The following is a 20,184-nucleotide window of genomic DNA, read 5'->3' as shown; positions in this document are numbered from 1 at the left end:
ATTATTCTGCAGAGATGCTAAAAAGGCCATTTACCCTTCCTGCAAAAAAGGAAGATAGGCACAGAGAGCTAATTAATTCTGCAATACAATACATTTGATTATTTAATGAGTGTGTCCACATCTGCCTGTCTGGAGGAGATGCAACAAACACAATCAGAAATATGTCATGGCAAACAGTCTGATTTCCTTTGCTGGTGTGATTGGCTCACAGCAGCCAGAGGATAATAGCTTTGCAAAGGGTCCAATAATGCTGTGTGGCACTGGCCAACAAGCAGAAAAATTAACATGACAGGAATCAACAGAGTCAAAACTGGCTGATAACCAGGTTTGGCCAGCTCAATTTCTTGCACTGCTTGGGCAATCAGTCATGTCTTTTACTGAAGGCACACAGGTCCCAGCTGACCCAACTGACAGAGGACACTGACTGCAAACATTTAAATCCATCTCCAAACCAGGTTGCTTTCCCCCACCCAAACCATTCTAAAATGTTGGGTATATTGGCTGATCTCATGTTCACTCAGCCCAGGGGTTTAAGCAATCATGCACTGCTCCTCAGCCAGGCTCCGAGGGCTGCAGTAGTTTGTGGCTTCCCTTCCCTCCTCACTTGCTCTTTAGGCTCCCCAGCGCTTTTCTCATCTGTTGCTCTTGGTGTCTGCCTCCTTCTGGGACCCATGTACAGGAGCTGATTGTGGATGCAGAGGACACGTGGATCCGCCTGGAGGGGCTTTCTGAGACCATGGAGTACACGGTGCACCTGCAGGCTGCCCAGAACGCCGTGCGCAGCGGCCTCGTCTCCACCACCTTCACCACAGGTGAGCACTCACTCTGCATCCACCCAGACACGTGCAGGCTGGCCCACGTCACACCGGTGGGAATGGACTGCTCTTAGGCACCTTCCCTCCTCAGGCAGCATTCCTTCATGATCTAAAGAAGGGTACTCACAATGCCATGGTGAGGACCCATGGTAAGGTACAGCCCATGGTGCTGCTTTGCTACAAAACATTAATGGTTGAAGGAGCTATGATTCAAACACAAGACTCAGCCCAGGGCAAGGGGGTTTGAGCTCCAGACCAGGAACCATCTGCCATGCCCTTTTGTCCTGCCCATATCTGCCCTCAAGTGGATAAACAGAGGAAAAAATACCCACTAAAAGGAACAACACATATCAACAGGAATGCTGCTGGGAGAGGACCCAGCCAGTGTCGCCATGCTGTGGACATGATATCAAAGAATCCGAGTGCTTTGGGTTGGAAAGAATCTTTAAAGGTCATCTGCTTCAATCCCCCTGCAGTGAGCAAGGTCATCTTTAACTTGATCACGTTGCTCAGAGCCCTGTTTAATTTGACCTTGAAAGTTTTCAGGGTTGAGTGTCCCTGGAAATATCAAGTAGGTGCATCTCCTCCACCACCAATGGAATCACAAACAGCAGAGCCAGCACTTTATCTAATTGCATTATTCCTCTCCACTCTCGTTCTGGAGCATTCACAATCTACCAAGGCACTAAAGTAATGGGAATGTTTTCATTTTGAAATCAAAAGGTGGGCATCCACAGTCACCATGACCCTCAGAGAGAGAATACTTATTCTTCCAAGAATGAAGCTTGCAAGAGAATGTCACCATTGCTCCCATCCTCTGCAACCATTCATAATAGAAGCTATGCAAAACAAATTGTTCCTCATCTTTTTTTAAAATCATGGCTAGGCCAGGGTACTTACAGACAGAATACATCTTGTTCAGGGCTAGGAATCCAGTCATGTTTTTCCTGGGTATCAACAGCACTGAGAAGTCTCCAGATGATGTCCACCAAAATTCCTCCCATCTGTGCTGCCAGTTTAGTTCTCAAATTGGGAGATTTTTCTTTGAGTCTGCTATGGATACACTTCCCCATCTCACTTACATGCAAAGGTCTCTTTGCCTGCTTTTAAAAGATAACAGAAACTATTTACATCAACAAAAGAAGAAATTACTTCTCTAATACATCTACAAAACATGCTCTCCTGTTGTTCTTGGCTCTTACACATGTGCCTAAATCCAGTACAATTCAGGCAGGTGATAGAAAAAGACATGTAATCTTTGAGGCTGCTTGGGAGTCAGGGATGAAGCTGCATGGGAGTGACTTCTCAGGTGGGATAAAGCAGCAGAAACCCACTTATGTCAGGCAAGGAGAGCCCCTTTTCCATCAAACAGAAGTGTCAGACTTCAGCAACGTCAGTCCCCATTGTCACCTGATGCAGCATCCAACACATTTAACGTGCTTTGAAGATGAAGATGGGCATTAGCAACAGGTCAGTTTCTCCCACTTACCCCAGTATTGATGAGAAAGATGCAACCAGGAGCTATCACCAAGGCAATGCAAACCATGGACAACATCTCTCATCAAAGCTTCCAGATCTGCAACTCAGTTTACTCTGGCAATGCATCAAGGCACTTTGCAGAGAACAAGGACTTGTCTTTAATGACCAAAAAAAAAAAAAAACCAAAAAAAACAAAGCAAAGAAAGCCACTCAGGCTTAATTTAAATTGTTTTGCTTCCTTCTGCTTACATACACATCCCGGGGTTCTTCTATTCCCCCTGACATATTAATAGTTCAGCCTCTTTTGTTTCATGTTTGCATAAGGTTCTTAGGGAATTGTATACAGATGAGACAGAAGGAAGAAACAGATACAGTATTTATAATTTATAGTGGTTTGAAATGTCTTTCAAGGTCTCCTTGGCTCTTAAAGATATGAATATAAATTAAGAAACAATCTCCACAGGGGAGCCCAAAGTGGTTATTGTTGAAAAAGTTTTCATTGTTGGATACTATAAAAGACAGTGTCTCACCAGGCTGTGCTACAGACCATGAAGATGGGGAGAAAAAAGAGAGGATCTTCAACATTTGAACACAGCAATGGCTTTCAAGTCTTCAGGTCACAAGGTGGGTGGGAATAGACCCAAGTGGGGAGCAACGGACAAGGATTGTGCCTTGGTCCTATGGGGCACTGCACAACTGTGATGGACACACAGCACAGAAGATCTGAAGGTCCCTCACACCTTCTCAGTTTGTTACAGAGACATCCTTGAAAACACTCCACATTGCCAGCCCTGCACTTATTTATTCTGTCATCCAACCATCCATACCAACACCAAAAAGATGTATTTTATTTCCCTCTTTTTTCTTAAATAAGAAAAAAATGTTTCCAGACTTGATATTCCCATACTGCCAGAATAATTGTCATAATTAGGACTCTCCTAAACTCTGACCACAAAATAAGATGTCTCCTCATTAGAGAACCTGTAGCACAGTCACACAGCCCATGCTGCCTACCTCTAGCATCTCACACAGCCTCATTCCTGCTCAGCTTGCAAGTGACAATTAGCTCAGCATAAGTCCACCATCATTTCCAAGGGCATGGAGAATCAGGAGAATCCCCCTGGAATGAGTACTGTTATAAAACTTGATTAGAGCTGGCAGTCCTGAGAGGAGAACAGGTTTTTGGTATTTTCACAGCTGTCTAAATATGCTGGTGACAGCTTAAACCCCAGGGTTTCAGACACAGCGCAGAAAGATGGTCCAAGAAGTGACATCCCTCATCATTCATTGTGACATTACCATGCACCCTTCCAGTATATGACATATGGAAGAATAATTAATATATGCAGATATTTTTTTTTCCAGCAAGTCCTCTGAGGTTGAAGGCAGATATAAAGTCTCGCCGTCTTGTGGAATTACTTGGAGTGCAGAAGCCAAGACAAACTTTTCCTGGATTGTGACTAGTGGAGCCTGAAGCATGGGGAAAAGGTGTCTCTTTGCTTGAGTTTTACCCTTTTCTTTTGACTTTGATTTTGCAGGAGGACGAGTGTTTGCTAACCCTCAGGACTGTGCCCAGCACCTGATGAATGGAGACACGCTGAGCGGGGTCTACACCATCTCCATCAATGGGGACCTCAGCCAGCGGGTGCCCGTGTACTGTGACATGACCACTGATGGAGGGGGCTGGATTGTGAGTATCCATGTGGCATGTTGCCCCCACCACAAAGTAACTGAGCCCTTACCAGCAAAGCACAGGAATGACAGCAGGCTCAGCATCACACGCTTCATTTCGCACGCAGCAGGGAATGGCCCACGCTCCAGTAATAATAGTTACACTTGGAGAAATGCCCTTTGATTTATTTGGCATGTTTGCAGTGCTTCTGGAGAGCAAAATCTGTGAGTGAAGCTGATTTATTGTTCTAGAAATGAAATTAATGGCTGGTAGCTTTCACGGGGAATGATTCACACTGCCTGCAGAAGGAGGGTGTCAGGCGTCACCCCAATTGAGTCTGCATAGGAGAACTTTAGAAACAAATGCCTGTTTGGCTTTTGAGCTGCACAAACACTGCTTGTCTTGACGTAGATGAACTGACAGTGTAAGTAAATAATGCCATGGTGCTTTGATCTTTTTCATGTCAAATTCTTACTTACACACATTACACAAAACCCTGCTAGATATACAGTCAAAACCGAAAAGAAATGGGCTTCCTCAAATGCTGATTTCTAGCCAGTAAATTTCCCTCTCACTCTGCTTCAGAAAATCCCCTTGGATATTACAGAAATAGCCAGCTCAAAGCAGAATTACATGCTAGAAAACCAGAGGCACCATGTACTAGTTAAAGCAGAAACCTTGAAGGCCAATTCCTTCCTATTCTACCATTGATTTTCTTTGGACATTATCTTATATCTCTGTTTCTCCACCTGCACAAGAATTAATTGCATGCCTGCAATTAACACTAACTGGATGGGCATTGCAATTTTCTCCCCTGAAAGGCAGAATGGAAAGAAAAATTATTGTTTTTGCCTTATGTGTCCAGAGCCTGGCAAAGCTGTCTCTCATCTCCATCATCATTGTTTTCCCCCTGCTCTCCCTCCACATCAGGTGTTCCAGCGGCGGCAGAACGGGCTGACCGATTTCTTTCGGAAATGGGCAGATTACCGCGTTGGCTTTGGAAACCTGGAGGATGAGTTTTGGCTGGGTATGACCTTCCCTGGTTGCCTTTCATTGATGTGTCAAACCTAAGTTCCATAAGCACTGTGTCAGCTGTTGGCTCCTTACCCTTCACCACATTCCTTTACGTTCTCCCTCAGACAGTTTTCCTTCTGTTCATTCCCTGCCCTTCACTTTAGGAACTCATGCAGAGGCACACTGTGAAGGTTAGCAGGTCCTAGTTTGCTCTCTTTAGGAGACAAGGGGGGCATGTATGCTGTCAGTTTTCATGGACCAAAACCCATCACTGGATGACCACAGGTTGCACTGGTGGCCAGAAAGTCCAATGAAAGCAGGAAAGGAGTGAGTGGGAGACAGTACAGCTCTGAAATTGAGTGTGCTCCTCCAAAACCTGAACATGAGCCAAAGGGACCTGCAGTATAAACACACTCTGGCTCGTATGAGAGCTTAACAACAAAAGTAGCACCAGAGCTCAACAGCTGAATGTTCCAAGCTTCAGCAGCATGAAGAAATCTGAAGAAATCTGGGCCTTGATCTCACTGCTCACAGGGAAGTGAATCTCGAGTGGGGACAGAGATCCAGACCCCAGCAGTGCCAGGAGACACACAAACTCACCACAAGTGCTGCTGCTCTTTGATTTCTCTCCTTGCTCTCATTTCTCACTACTGTTTTATTTGCCTAGAGCTTTCCTTGTTTGTTCATGGAGCAGATGTGGGCACCAGGTCTCACAGGGTGTTTCACTGTCTCCACAGGCTTGGACAACATCCACAAGATCACGTCCCAAGGGCGCTACGAGCTGCGGATAGACATGAGGGATGGCCAGGAGGCAGCATATGCCTACTATGACAAGTTCTCCATTGGTGACTCCAGGAGCCTCTACAAACTGCGCATTGGGGACTACAATGGCACTTCAGGTACAGCAAGACCCCTTGCTAGAAAGGGTCTTGGGAAATTCTTGCAGCCTCCTTGCTAGCAGGGGTCTTGGGAAATCCTGTGACTGGTTGGTCCAAGACTGTAAAGGAAATCTCAACATGAAATCTCACTTGTCTAGAGTGGTGAGAAAAACATCCATAGTCCTTTTTGCTTTCCTGCAGTCCATCATTTAAACCAGGCTGATAAATCCCACTAAGGACACGGAATTTTCCATTGGGGATTAGATATTTAATATCAGAGACATTGCTGTTCAAATAACCAGGTCAACCATCAGAGGTGTCATCTCACTTGGCAGTAGCCACAGCTGGCTATTGATGTCGTGCTGGAGGCTGTATTTATTGCCTTTCCACAGCTATGGAAAAATCTGAAATCCTCTGAGTCATTTCCTCACATAAAGGCCAAACACTGCCCAGTTTTGCAAGGATACTGTCACACCTGCTTACTTGGTTGATTCAGAGGAGTTAGAATTGCCCAGCAGAAGAGAGTGGGTGCTAGAGGGAGGGCACAGGGGTTCTCTTCCTCAAGAAGGGAGAAGGGGTATAACTCTAGCCCCTTCATCTGGGATAGACATGCCCAGTGCAAGCCCCCATGATGGAACTTCCACCATGTACTAGGTGGAACCCCACAACATATCCAAGATGCAGGAATTTCCCTATTCAATACCACTTAGTTGCTACTGGAAGAGAGGTGACAGGAATCTTGGTGGTGTGCAACAAAGCACTTGCTCTAACCTCAGATCCCAGGGCACAAAGCACCCAACCTACTGCCAAGGATGGCAGTAATAGTCTCTCCATGGCTGGATTGCACACAGCCAGCATGGATCCACTTCATATGTCCTGAGGGATTACCAAGGAGCATATTTAGAATGTCTCCTGTAAGTACATCACTCAAGTGACCATATTTTACTCTGGCTTTTCTTTCACACAAAAGCAGCTGTCTAATTATCCAGTGAGGATGAAGTTAGAGGGTTTGGTGGAAGAAGATGTTACATAACTTCCAAAAAACTTCTTCCCCTTATCCAAAGAAAGAAAAGGTGGCCAAGCATCTTGGTTCAAGAGATGAATGTTTGGTCTCCTTTGAGAGAAAAAGCTCCCTTTGGTTAACAGGAAAGAGGGAGGCTGAAAGCATCCTGAAGTTATATAGCAGAGCCAAGCCTTGGGAAATCAGGGATGCCAAAATATGGGATTTAAATAATTTCTGAAACACTGAAATTCAGATCCAAGCACATACCCAAGCACTTTATCTGACAATGTCAAGAAGTCTCCAGGATTTGCTGCAGTCTGCACTGATCCTAAACAGACAGCAGAGGACCTCAGATGAGCCAGTTGTGAACAATTCCAGTTAACATTCAGTTATCCAGTTAATTCCAGTTATCCCCAGACTGTCAGCTGTTTGGGCCATTGATTGGAATGATTACCACAAAACCAGAATATCCCAATTTCCTTGTGAAGTGACCAGATAACAGACTCCATCACCTTAAACAGCACCTCTTTCCACAGGAGACTCCCTCACCTATCACCAGGGACGCCCCTTCTCCACCAAGGACAGGGACAATGATGTTGCTGTGACCAACTGTGCCATGTCCTACAAAGGGGCCTGGTGGTACAAGAACTGCCACCGCACCAACCTCAACGGCAAGTACGGAGAGTCCCGGCACAGTCAGGTAAGGCCTTCAAAGCCTCTGGAATATCTTCCAGGGGAACATGCCAGCAAGCCTAGGTTAGGGCTGGGGTGATTGGTGCACCAGGGTCAGGTAAGGGCAGAGCTGGCTTGAAAGCCTCTGGAATTTCTTCCAGGGGAACATGTCAGCAAGCCTAGGTTAGGGCCGGGGTGGTGTGATTTGTACATGGTCAGAACTGGTGGCACGACCCCTCACCACCTGGAGCAAAGGGAGCCACCTTCAAGTCAACTAGGCTTTGTGCCATAGTAATTTTCTGTAGTGTGTTAGACTAAAAAAATTACCTACATGAAATTTGACCAGCAGTGGGGAAAAAACCAATCAAGCCATAGTAGCAGGGAGCTGGTTGCTCCTGCTACAGCAAGTTTTTCCTTTCTTTCTTCTCTACACCAATCAACCTTGTTTCCTTCCTCCCAATCTAGTTCCTTGTTAGGGTCTTTCCTTACCCTCTGCCTTTCTCTCCCTCCTGCCAGGGCATTAACTGGTATCATTGGAAAGGCCACGAGTTCTCCATCCCCTTTGTGGAAATGAAGATGCGACCTTACAACCACCGTAACATCTCTGGGAGGAAGAGACGGTCCCTACAGCTCTGAGCCAGCTGAACCCCTCCTGCCTCCCACCACCTGACCTTTTCTGTCATTTGTTTGTATTTTATAATATGAAAAGGGAAAAAAAAATTACTACTCGTCTGAGATAGCAAGCTGCCCCTCACAAGTGCTGGAGGGAACCCTGGCACAAGGAAAGGCCATGGGAAAGGAAAGACCTCATTGCTTTGCATCTGTCCCAGAGAAATACCAAATTTCCAGTCTCCCTATCCCAATACTCTGGCCCTTAACATGAGAAGAAAGAGAAAGAGACAGATTTTTTGATATTTTTTTAAAAGACATAGAAATCCCCAGCAAACCCTGTTAGAAATGTTTGTCACAGGGCTTGTGGCAGAAACCCTCCCCACAGGTACCTTGGTGTGGCCATTTCCAGCCCAGCCGTGGCCAGGGATGCCCGTCCTCTCCCTGCCTCCCTGTCTCCTCCTGGCAGGGAGGTCCCAAGCTTCGTTCCATCCTGTAGACACCAACTCTTCCAGCAGGCAGAGGCCCATCTCTCCCCTGTGTGCAGGCTCTGGACACCTGGGGACCAAGTGAGGATGAGCAAAGGCTCCTTCCATCCCCAGTTTTCACAGGAGGGCTTGGCAAATATCTGCATACGTAGGCAAACTGCAGAGAGTCCACAGCTCATGTGTTGGTCCCGCCACAAAGTCATCCTCGTGTGCATGAGGTGTATGGGAATAAGAATTACTCCACCAGCCCCAACCTTCATTATCCACTCCTCCAAGCTGAACTCAGCCCACTCCAGGTCCATGACATCTATCTGGGTTATGCTGAACTTGATGGAGAAGAAAGGACTTAAATTAGAAGACCTGGGAGAACAATCCCTACTTGTGGTCCTGAAATCTAGGACCCATTCCCTCTGTTATTTCTACATTCCATCATGCTCTCTCTCACTGAGGTCACTGGTCCCAAACAAAAGAGTCTCAGAGGAGGAGCAGCAATAAAAAGATATCACACAACTGCAGCCCAACCTGAAGCCAGCAGCTGTCACAGCTCAGGTGCTCCTGTCCATGGCCCTCCACCCACACAGGGAATTATGGCAATGCAGCTAAGGCAAGAGAAGTGCAAGCTGAGGAATGCCCATTTCCTTCCTTCTCCTACACCATCCCTCTTCAATGCCAGCACAAGAGGGACACAAATCTCAGTGCCTTGGAATTGCCAGCTCTCTAACAGGAAATCAACTGTTTCCCCTCCTGGAAGGGATTCTATTCAGATTTTGGAGCACTTCAAGGCCCTTGGAAGAATTAATGAATTCGCTCTTCCCTTCCTTAACTGAAGGAAGATGGACCCTTTGGATATCTCTGTCTGTGCCCTGTTGTCATTGTCCCCCACCTCCACAGAGCCCAAATAACCACCATGCTTTTGACTCCTCTCCAAGGACTCCACTCAATGCTGGGCATTGTCACTGGCCTGGTCTACAAGAAGGGACTCATCCCTGCATCCAAGGACAATGCAGCTCATCACTGGATTTGCAGCCAAAGGAACATTACAAATGCTAAGCACTGCTGTCTGGTTTTATCACACTGAAGCTGCTTTGTCTCAAAAACATCTTGCAGATGGCAACATAAAGGCATCTTTGCAGTAGCTTATAATTCAGGCCAATGTATCTTTTATGGTCACATTCCTTAATGTTCTGACGTTATTCATGATGGCTGCAGAGCTGAAGAAGAGCATTAAATGGGAAAGATAACCTCCTTCTCCATGGCACATACTGGCACGTGAAATCACAGCTAACACTGAGGTCAAGATCATATACAGGGCCCGTTCCTTCAGCTTTCAAGCTGGCTTGGAGAAAGGGTGCTCAGCAACATCTCATATGTAAATGAGGTGTCCCTTCTTACTTCCCCTTGGCATCAAATCAGGCAACAAACCTACCAGTTTTGGAACAGGTGAGTCAGAGGCTGCAGATGATGGGGTCTCTTGCAGGACATGGCTACTGTCACAGATGGCGGCATGTCATGCCTCCTGAAAACCCAACCCTGCTTTAAGACCCAAAAGCCAACAAAAAGCAGCAGATGGAACTGGTTAAAGCCTAAGAAGGCTTTTAGTACAACAGCAAAGTAAATTTTTCTCCAAACCATCAAGAATTTGTAGGAAGAAATATCCCAACAAAAGCTGCAGTGGAGCTGTGGTTATAACCAGCAGAGACTGGCATTGAATGGTGCTGTTTTCTTACCTACCCAGGAGAAAGGAAGAGATGTCATGGAAACATACACTTATCATTCACAGTCAAGAGAAAGGAAAGAAACCTCTATTTTCAAAAGACTCAAACAAAGTTTAAAAAAAAAAAAAAGTTTGCCAAGATTTTCCAGGAGGTTCAAAAGAATATCTTCAAAAAGGCAGATTATTCTCTAAACAGGTTTACTGACATACATCTCTCCCTCCCTCCTCATTTCTGTCATCCTTTGTACAAGTCCTGTAACCAGGATGAGTCAGCCCAGTTGACCCAACTGCATAGTCAGGTATGAAATTGGACAATATCCAATCTTCCAGTGCTATTATACATAAGTGCTGGTCCCTGACCCCTCATGTGATACCAGGATGTTGCCTTTCCATGGCATTGGTGAAAGACAGTTGCTACAGTCTTTTAAAGGAAAGATTTCTACACATCATGGTTTTCTCCTGGTGCTAACCCAACCCAAGCCCAGGCACACAACCAGCAATGATGACCCAGTCATTTGTGCCATTGTCTCCTGTTCACATTGACCACAAACAAGATACAATTTCCCAGAAAGTTATTTTTCTATATTGCCTTACTTTTTTTGTTTTGTTTTGTTTTGTTTTTTTTTGACAAAGCTCCTGCCAGCAAATCTGTGCTTAATTTTGATGCTTCAGAAGGCCCCATAATTAAGCAGCTTCTTCTCACCCTCCATCACTGGATGGGCTCATTCATTCTCCAGCTAGACCAGGTTTGGCCCTGAAATTCCCAGAAACCAAGCCTGGATCTGGTGCAGTACTCACCTTGAGAGACTTGGCTTCAGCATGTGAACTTCCACTGGGCTCTGGTGGCTCCACTGCCATCCTGGGTTTGTGTGGCTCAGGCTTGTTCCAGAGCCCAAAAAGGAGCATGAGGCTGTTACCCAAACCACACTATCCACTGTGAGATGTCATTTTGTGTGACAGGAAGCAGCACATCAAACCCTTCACACAGCAGAACACCGTGTGTGCCCGTGACCCTCCAGCCTTTCAAAGCCACCTCTTATTTCTAACCCCAAAATCCTAGAGGGAAAAACAAAGGCACTTTCATCTCGTTCCCAATATTAATTTCCCTCTGTTTCCATTCTCCAAGCCCACCTTCCACTTGCACACTGCACTGAAACATAACCAAAGAGAAAAAGAGTCCTGAAAGGAAATCTGCTTTTAGTAAAGTGATAGCATCTATAAATGAATAATTTCAAGAAGGAGAGAGGCCAGGCTCTCCCCAAGGGTAGCTGGGTTTTGGTAGGAAGGTACCAGGGAAAGCATCCACACAAAGGTTGGGGAGAAGTCTGTTTCTACTCCTTATCTTTGCATTACTGTACTCTCCCTAATTTGCCCTAAACCAGGCCACGTGGGCATCTCAAAGCAGAGTATCAGCCTAAATGCACTCTTGCCTCCTTCCCAGAGGGATGCTTATCCCAGGTGAAGTGCCTGGGTGTGGAAGGCACAGCTCATGCCACCTTCACTCCCAGTGATGCACTGGTGAGGACCTAGCCAGTGGTGTCCCCATGCCCACAACAGGCTCAGGGCAACATGACAAAGTACAGCAGGAGCCAAAGGACCCTCCTGGTGCCTCACCTCCATGCCAGCTCCTGACCTTCATCCCAGCTCAGAGCTGCCCTCCTGTGTGTCCCCACCATCACATCTGGGGGTGACCGTACACCCCCTATCCTGGTCCCCCCAGACATGCCCACAAGTTTTGACTTTACCAAACACTGCCAGCAATGAACTCTCACCCCCCAAAAACCCTTTAATTCATGATCACACCCACTAACAAAGGGTTCTGTTCTGGGGCCAAACAACAAGCCCATCCCTGTTTCCGCCAGCCAAGCACCCTGGGATGGCCATAAAACACAACAGAGCCCACTGGGGACCACCAGCACCTCCAGGGTCACCTTCCCCTTTCCTAAAAGGATGCCACCCATCAGGGGATGGTGGTGGCAGCTCCTCGCCCCTTCCAGAGGGGAAATTTGGGGTAAGTGGGAGGGGAAAGGCCCTTCCCTTGGGAGATCCTGATGCCTAGACCTGCCTCAATACCCAGCCTGCAGTTCTTCAGATGTCAGTGGCTTCTCAGAAGGATGGTGACACAAAAACCTAAACAAACAAACAAGCAGCCCCCTGTGTACAGGTGTTATCCTGGAAATGTTCTTAATATGTTTTAAAAAGTTTAAAAACATAAACAAGAAGGGACAGCAGAGGAACGAAATGCCTCAAATAGATTCTGATGAACTCAAACCACTGGAACCAAATGAGGGGGAAAAGAAAAATAAATAAATGCATAAATAAAATCTATAATATAAATAAATAATAATATATTAAACAACCTTCCCCACCCTGTAATGAAAATGTAGCTTGGAGAATGGGATCAACGCTTGTTAACCATTGTTAACTAGTATTTTTAGTCCTGACTGCTCTTAGGCTATGTATAGTTCCTTTTTTTAATGCATTTTCTATACATTAATAAAAGATACTGAAGGAGTAATCTGTGTGCCTGTCCAGGAGCGGGGTGGGACCAGGGGCCTCGTGCATCCAAGCCCAGCAAAATTTCAGCCCCAGCTTTATGCCAAGAAGGGACACGCATCCCCTATCCCTGATCTTTGGTTATCCCATGGGAGGAGGATGGGGGGTTTAGAAGGGACTCACACTCAATCCTGGAGGAACAAAGCAGCTGACAGACCCAGCACATGCAATGTAATAAAAACAGTGTGAGGAAGTTTTGGGGCAGCCCAGCTTTGGCTGGTGATCCCATCTCCATCCTTGTAGGTGTTCAAGACCAGGTTGGAAAAAGCCTGAGCAACCTCATCCAATCCAATCCCAGGGGGGGTTGCATTGGGCAGAAAGTGGGACCAGAGACTCCAAAGTGCCCCCCAGCCCAGCTATGCTGTTAAAATAAATAAGCAATAACGTGGCCATGAAGTCAGGTCAGCACAGTCGGTCCATTAACCACAGGAAGGCAGGGTGCTGGGATTTGGCCTCAGCCCAGCATGAGACATTTTGCTAATAAATTTAGCTGTTCTCATGAGCTACAGAGGCTCTTGGCTCTGCAGTGTGCAGCCAGAGAAAGCAAAGCTGTGGTATGAATGCTTGGGAGCAAAGGGAAACAACCCCAAAATCTTCAGTGAAAACCATTTGCCTGATTTAAACAGCAATCTGTTCCCAACATGATGGAAACAACACCAAAAAGGAGATTGGAAGGCTCATTCCAGCAGAATATACTCCCAGTGGGAAACAATAACAACAACAAAACACAAAACCAAAAAACAAACAAACAAACACACAAAAAAGAAAAGAAAAACAAAAAAACCCCAACACTAATTGGCAAAAATCTCTAGGATGAATATGAGCTTCAGAAGATTTTGAAATTCTTCTCTTATTTCACATGAAGACTTTACCTAAACCTCTTTGTTTAAAGTTTTGACATTCGACACGTAGCCAGACAGGATGAGAAAGCTTGAAAGAAGTTCTTCCTCCAAACCGCTTCAATATTTTCTAAATTTGACTTAGTAGAGACAAAACAGGGGAGTTTTCTTGGTGGCAACTTCTCTTTCTTGCTCGTATTTGTGAGACAAAAAAGGAAGTTTGTGAGAGAGGGGATATCCCACCTTGGTCATGACCCTTAGTATGCCAAAAGCAAAGCGTGAAGCCTGATGGACTTGACTGTCTAGAATAAATGAACATTTTTCTATCTGAAGGTAGTTAGTGCTATGGAAGACCCTTCATGCAAGGCCTGTGCAGGGAGGAGCTGAGGGATGGAGATGCGTTTGGGATGGGGAGGAAGGGTTACCTGTACTCATCATCTCAATCTCACTGTGCCTGGCCAAGCTGTTGTCTGTCACAGCACACATTGCAGTTGAGACAGCCATAATACACAAAGTATCACCATAGAATTTTGGAAGGCTTCAAGCATCTCCTTTCTGGTTCTTTAGACCAACCTTTTATCCCCTCATGTTCACACATTGCACCTCAGTGCCCTCCGTGCCCTTTGGTGGTTGCTCAGTGCCCCGGGCATTCCATGGCTCATTGCTGTCAGTGCTGCTCACAGCTGTAGCCTGTTATGGGACGAGGCTCAGCCCAGCCCCACTCCCAATTACCCCAAACTGTGTATCTACAGTTGTCCAGGGTGTTTTATTTATGGTCTCTAAGAGAAGGGCAACACCTTCCACTGTGCACCCTCACTCAGCATGTCTGGGGCCAAGTGAAGCCCCCAGAGCCTCCATTTCCTGCAGAGAACCTCCCAAAACATTCACCTGGAAGAAACACAGGCTTCCTACTGCAAAAAACAGTAACAAGAGGCAGGAGTGTACCACTCAGAGGTTAGTACCTAGAGAAGGCAGGTAGCAGGTACACGGGGAGCTGCAGCAGCCCTCTGGATCATAACCACCTCCCAAAATCACAGTCAAAGCCAAGTCCATGTTTCAGATGGGATAAGAATGGAGTGAGGGCTGGCAGAGGCACTTTCTAAACACTACAAGTTTTGATTTAAGCCAGGGAAGTGTTTTGCCCCATCACACTACACCCTGGGATGCTCCTGTCCTATCACACGTGCCCACCGCCCTCATCACTCTGGCCCCTCTGCCCTTGCACACCTCAGAGCCACCACCATAATCTAGACATGGTCCTGCATGTGCTGAAATCTCATATTTCCAGCCATTCCCAGAAACATGCCTTCCCAGGCACACCAGACTCCTCTTTGGGCACTTCCAGCCACCACAGCCCCCCCATGTGCACTTTACACAGAGATATTTCATCACAGCCCTCTTACCAAAGTCCCCTTTTTGCATGAGTGATGCTCAGGAACTTTGTTCCAACAGCAAACATCAGGAGGGTGTACAAAGGTCCTCAGCAAGGACCTTGGGCACCCATCCCAAACCCAGAGCTCAAGCAACACATTTCCAACAACACATCCTGCAGCCTCAGCCCAAAAAAACCACGAGGGAAATGCTGGCCCAGGAATGGCCACAGTGTGGCAGGAGGAGCTGCAATGGCTCCAGAGCAAGGCTGGAGCAGTTGATGAAGGGGCAGCTTTGTGCCATAGATTCAAAGCTGCTTTATTTCTTAGGAGATGTCATTTTTATAGCAGCATCTTCAACATTCTCAGATTTTAATTTCCCCTCATAAGACGGCATGTGTTCATCATCCCTTTTAAAACTCTCATTCCCATCTTTATATTTTAACTCCTGGGGCTACAGACTCTAATGTTTAGTTATGTAGAGTGTAAAAAATTATAAATTATGTCTTTACATCAAATCTAAATTCAAAGATTTTAAGTTTTATAATTTAAATTTTATCGATGTGTTCCCTTTCCCTGGGATGAGGAATGCTGTGAACAGCAGCCTCCAGGCTTATCCCCCTTCCCTGTGATATAGCCAGCAATTTTTCTGTTTACAACTTGTTTCAACAAGCACCGAATCCATCCTAGAATGGGTTGGGAAGGGCTTTGAAAGATGATCTAGTTCCAACCCCTCTGCTATAGGCAGGGACAGCTTCCACTTAGACCAGCTTGCTCCATGCCCCATCCAACCTGGCCTTGGGCACTTCCAGGGATCCAGGAGCAGCCACAGCCTCTCTGGGCACCCTGTGCCAGGGCCATACCATGCTCACAGGGAAGAATTTCTTCCAATACCCCTTCTAACCCTGCCCTGTGTCAGTGAGAACTCATCCTGCCCTTGTCCTTAGAGCAGCAGCTCTCTTCCCTCCCAGTATTTTTGGGCTGCTTTCTGCTGTCAGCAAGAACATCAAAGGATGCAGCAATCCTGCAGCAGACTTCTCCCAGCAGCATGGCTGATCCTCTTGCTCCCAGCCAGGTTATCTCCCTGGCATTGCTCCTGCACAGGGACCAGGGCCAGGCGTGGCTGCTGACCAGCAGAGCAGAGCACACCAGGATGTGGTGGGGACACAAACAGCCTCTGTTCACCACAACAGGCCTTTGTCCCCATGCTGTCCCCTGCACTTGTCCATGTCACAACAAAGGAGGGGGTTGAAGGAAGTAACTCTGCAAGTGGTCATGAGAAAAATCCTCCTTAAAAGCAAGGGAAGGAGTGGGATGAGGTAGGAAATCCTCCCTGTAAGAATTTCAGAAGGGGATGGAAATGGGCACTTGGGAGAGGAGCAGCAGAGGGGATGCGGCTGGGGGAGCATCAGGGCAGTACTGACCACTCCTGGGGACAGCGTCTGTCCCTGCTCCTGGTCCAATGTCCCCTGGCTGCACCCAAGTCAGGCCAAAACCAGGTGGCATCTCCCTGCTCCCCCCTTGGATTGTTTCCCCAGTCACAACTGCCCCTCTGCTGCCTTTGCCCCTGTCTGAGGGGAACTTTCCCCTCAAAACACAGGAACCTGCTCTCCCTCACAGAGGGGCAGAAAGAAGCAAAACACCCCCAGGAGGAAGGTCACGGTTGTTTTTTCCCCTACTTCACCCACCACAATTTGCATTTCTCTCTCGGTTCCCTCCTGGAGGGTGGGTGAGTTCCCAACAGGCTGCCCTGCCCCAGCCCTGACACCCAGCTGCATCCTCCCCACGGGGGTAGCAAACAAGATGAGGAGCAGGAAGACTTTGAAGTGTGAAGAACAAAGGTCAGATAGTCCCACCCCCGGGCAGGAGCTAAGCCCCGAGGGCAGCACAGAACATTCCAATGGCTCCAATACCACCAGCCAAAATCCTCATGTGATCCTGAGCCAAGGGACATCGGCTCACCACAAATCTCCAGGAACAGCTTCTCCCATGGGAGTGGCTTATGGAGGGGAACAAATAATGAAAATAATCAAAATACTAGTACTAATCTGGCATCTGCATATCATTAAACAGCAGGATTGGCTCTCCCTGCCTGCCTGAGCTAGGCTCTGGGGGAAACCAGCACAGAGGGATTGCACAGAGGGGCTGAGCCAAAGGAATGACTGTGACAGAGGGGATGGCCTGCACAACCGGTTTTTCACCTAAAAATCAACTTTGGCAGATCAGATCCAACACCCATCCGGCATGGGAAACCCCTGGGGGTGGCTGGAGGAGGCACGAGACACTGCTTCCTACAACTGGGGGCACATGCTGCTCCTTGTAGACATCAGACTGTGCCCAAGCCTCTCTGCCTTTGGTTCACACCTTCCACAAATGCAGCCCTTGGATGCTGCTGCTGACCCCATTTCCATGCTCAGGGGAGGAAGGAGCATCCCCATTCATCAACAGGTTTTCCTTCCCTGGCTTTCCCATAACTATCCTTGAGTGTTTCCAGAGGGGAAGGCAGCACGTCACGCTGTGGGACTCGCCCAGCCCAGCGCTTTCCTCATCTCCCAGTGTGTCTCCTCTCCCCCCTGCCTGCCACCAGTGCTGCCTTGTAGGATTTCCTCAGGAAGGAGTTCCTGAGGGCTCACACACACAAAACAATCAGCTCTAAACAGCCAAACACTGAGCTGTGCCCTGAGCAGACACACACCACCCTCCTCACCTGCACACAGGTCCATTACACCACCACAGCTTTCTCTACAAGCATCCACCAGTATTTGAGGAGGCACCTGAGGACCCTCCCTCACTCCCCACCTCAGCATTCTTCTTGTCTAAGCACCAGGAGGGGATGATCCTGCAAACCTCACTTTGGCAAGCCCAGCTGCAAAGCCTCCCATGTGATGGGTGGGCATGAGGCACCCCCAAAAACTCACCAACTTTGGGGCATTTTCCTTAAGAGCAGCATGTGCCCCCATGCCTGCCCTACATGGGACTTAGCCCCAATACTTAAGGGCAGCACCAAAACAGCCCAAGGTGGGACTGGGACAGCTGAGCCCAAGCTACCCTCAGAACTCCCCCTTCCTGGAGGGGACAGAGCCCAGCTGGGACAAAAGGAGGGAGAGGAGGGGATGAAGCAGCTTCTCCCTAAACACCAGCTTTGTGTTTGTCCTCCACTCGTGCGTCAAGAGTCACCATCCCATCCCACCCCTCCTCCTGATTTTCCTCCAAAGCCAGAAAATCCATTGCTGCTGCTAAATACCAAGAGCTGCTATTTTTATCCAGCCCACGACCAGGGCGTGCGTTATTTTTGGTGTTGAAACTGCAGGCTTTTTTTTTGTGGGAGGGGGAGAGGGAGGGGAAAAGGCAGAAGCATGGGGGAAAAATGAGAGGAATGTTTCTCTGGGAGCAGAGTTTTCCATTGCTTACTTTAAGCCAGACTAGTGTCTGCAAATAGAAATCACCAGCAGAGAGCAGAGGAAGCAGCTGGGAAAGAAAGGTGTGATCATGTCTGCAGTCACTCTACCACTCCCACCATGCTGAGAAAACCCCAAATAAGCTGACCCTGGGTACCAGCTGGGTGTCACCAAGGAGTAAAGCTCACAGCTGTGTAACAGGGCAAACTGGTGACAAAATTAGATTAATCCAGTGAAATAAGGGGGAGGCAAGAGAGTGTTTCTATTTTCAGTGTAAAATGAGTAGTGTTTTCAAAATCAAATTAGGGGTTGAGGGGGGTCTCAGGAGGAAATTGAAGTTGTCAGGGTGCTTTTTGGCATGGGAAAGGCTTTGATACAGCATGGAAATAAGGATTTTGGGAAGGATGGATGGAAAACAGGAGTGGGAGGTGGGATTTGATTTCCAGCTGGTCCGAGGCCTGGGCTCAAACTGACATCCCATGAGGTGACAGGAGCTTGCCTGGCATGGGCTCACTCAGTTCCTGTGCTTGAGGGGCACCAGCAAGCAGGGAGGCAATCTGGAGCTGCAGTGATTCATCAGCAGCTGAGTCACGGCTTCCTCTCGCCCATTAAAGTTTCTGAGAAACAAAGCACGATTCCTTGGATCCCAGATCTGCTACGTGCCAAACAAAACAAGGAGGTGGCAGGTTCAAAATCCCTGCAAATGTACCTTTTTTTCATGCTACAAGGGAAGGAGCCTTGGCACACCTTGCTGCAGGAGACATCCATGGGGTCAAGCATCACATGCTGTTTAGATTAATTCAAAACACCTCCTATGGACCACTGTGGAATTTGAGCTGGAGTTGGAAGGGACCTTTACAGGTCAGATATGGGGAGGAGGGTGCTGGATTAGAGCAGTGGACTGACTATATTTGAACATTCTGACATTAATTCTCAGTTTGTTAAAGTCTATCTATCTGAGTTTAATGGCATGAAGACTCCTTCACAGGCAGCAGCACTCCAAGACATCAGCACTAGCAATGCCCACCACCTCTGCCATATCACCACAGCACTCCTGCCTGAAGCCAAGAGACTGCCAGAGCTTCAGGGGGGGCCCTGAAAATCCATGGAAGGTGCAAGGCCAGCAGTCCCTCCCTTGTCAAGGCCTCTGCCAAATTAAATTAGTGATAGGGAAGTGTGGAGCCCCAGTGAGGCTGTTTGCCCAGGGAATGAAGCAAATATCCCAGGTGCCAGGGACAGGCTGGGCTTTCACATTCCCATGCTCAGGAACAGGCACCCTTGAGCCTAATGCTTTCAGATATCTCACCCTCAGAGAGCTCTGATAATAAATGTTTTTAGTCAATCCTGTTAGAGGGGGTTCAAAGGTGGCATTGTGCTATCTGGTGTTGCAGAGCGGACAGGTACCCCTCAGGTGACTGCCAGCAGCCAGGTGCTTCTGTGTGCATTGGGATGGGTGTTTCATAGGGGGATTTGGTACCACAAAAGAGGGAATGGCTGCAGCAGCTCAGTGAGGGAGGAGAACTGGGATAGGGTCAGGGAACAAGGGAGAAATAGGATGGACTGAGTTGGGACATGGACAGATGGGATGGAATAAGTCAGGATAGGGTGAACTGGGATATGAGAAACTGGGATGCAGTAAGCACATGATGCAAAGCCCAGGAATCTTCATCCTTCAGC

General features: G+C 47.6%; 1 protein-coding gene across 1 annotated transcript in view; it reads left to right on the top strand.

The window, feature by feature from the left end:
- Positions 1-10,519, top strand: part of TNR (tenascin R) — a 78,215-nt gene extending 67,696 nt beyond the window's left edge. The window contains exons 17-22 of the mRNA XM_074546331.1: positions 680-812; positions 3,833-3,984; positions 4,897-4,993; positions 5,718-5,879; positions 7,398-7,561; positions 8,050-10,519. Of these exons, the coding sequence (XP_074402432.1) occupies positions 680-812; positions 3,833-3,984; positions 4,897-4,993; positions 5,718-5,879; positions 7,398-7,561; positions 8,050-8,169 (828 nt within the window). The 3' untranslated portion in view covers positions 8,170-10,519. The remainder of the gene's footprint in view (positions 1-679; positions 813-3,832; positions 3,985-4,896; positions 4,994-5,717; positions 5,880-7,397; positions 7,562-8,049) is intronic.
- Positions 10,520-20,184: the final 9,665 nt, after the last annotated feature.

The sequence above is a fragment of the Zonotrichia albicollis genome, chromosome 8, assembly GCF_047830755.1.
Source record: "Zonotrichia albicollis isolate bZonAlb1 chromosome 8, bZonAlb1.hap1, whole genome shotgun sequence".
Taxonomy (NCBI): domain Eukaryota; kingdom Metazoa; phylum Chordata; class Aves; order Passeriformes; family Passerellidae; genus Zonotrichia; species Zonotrichia albicollis.
Note: the sequence above shows the minus strand (reverse complement) of the source record. Positions and strands in the feature narration are given on the sequence as shown.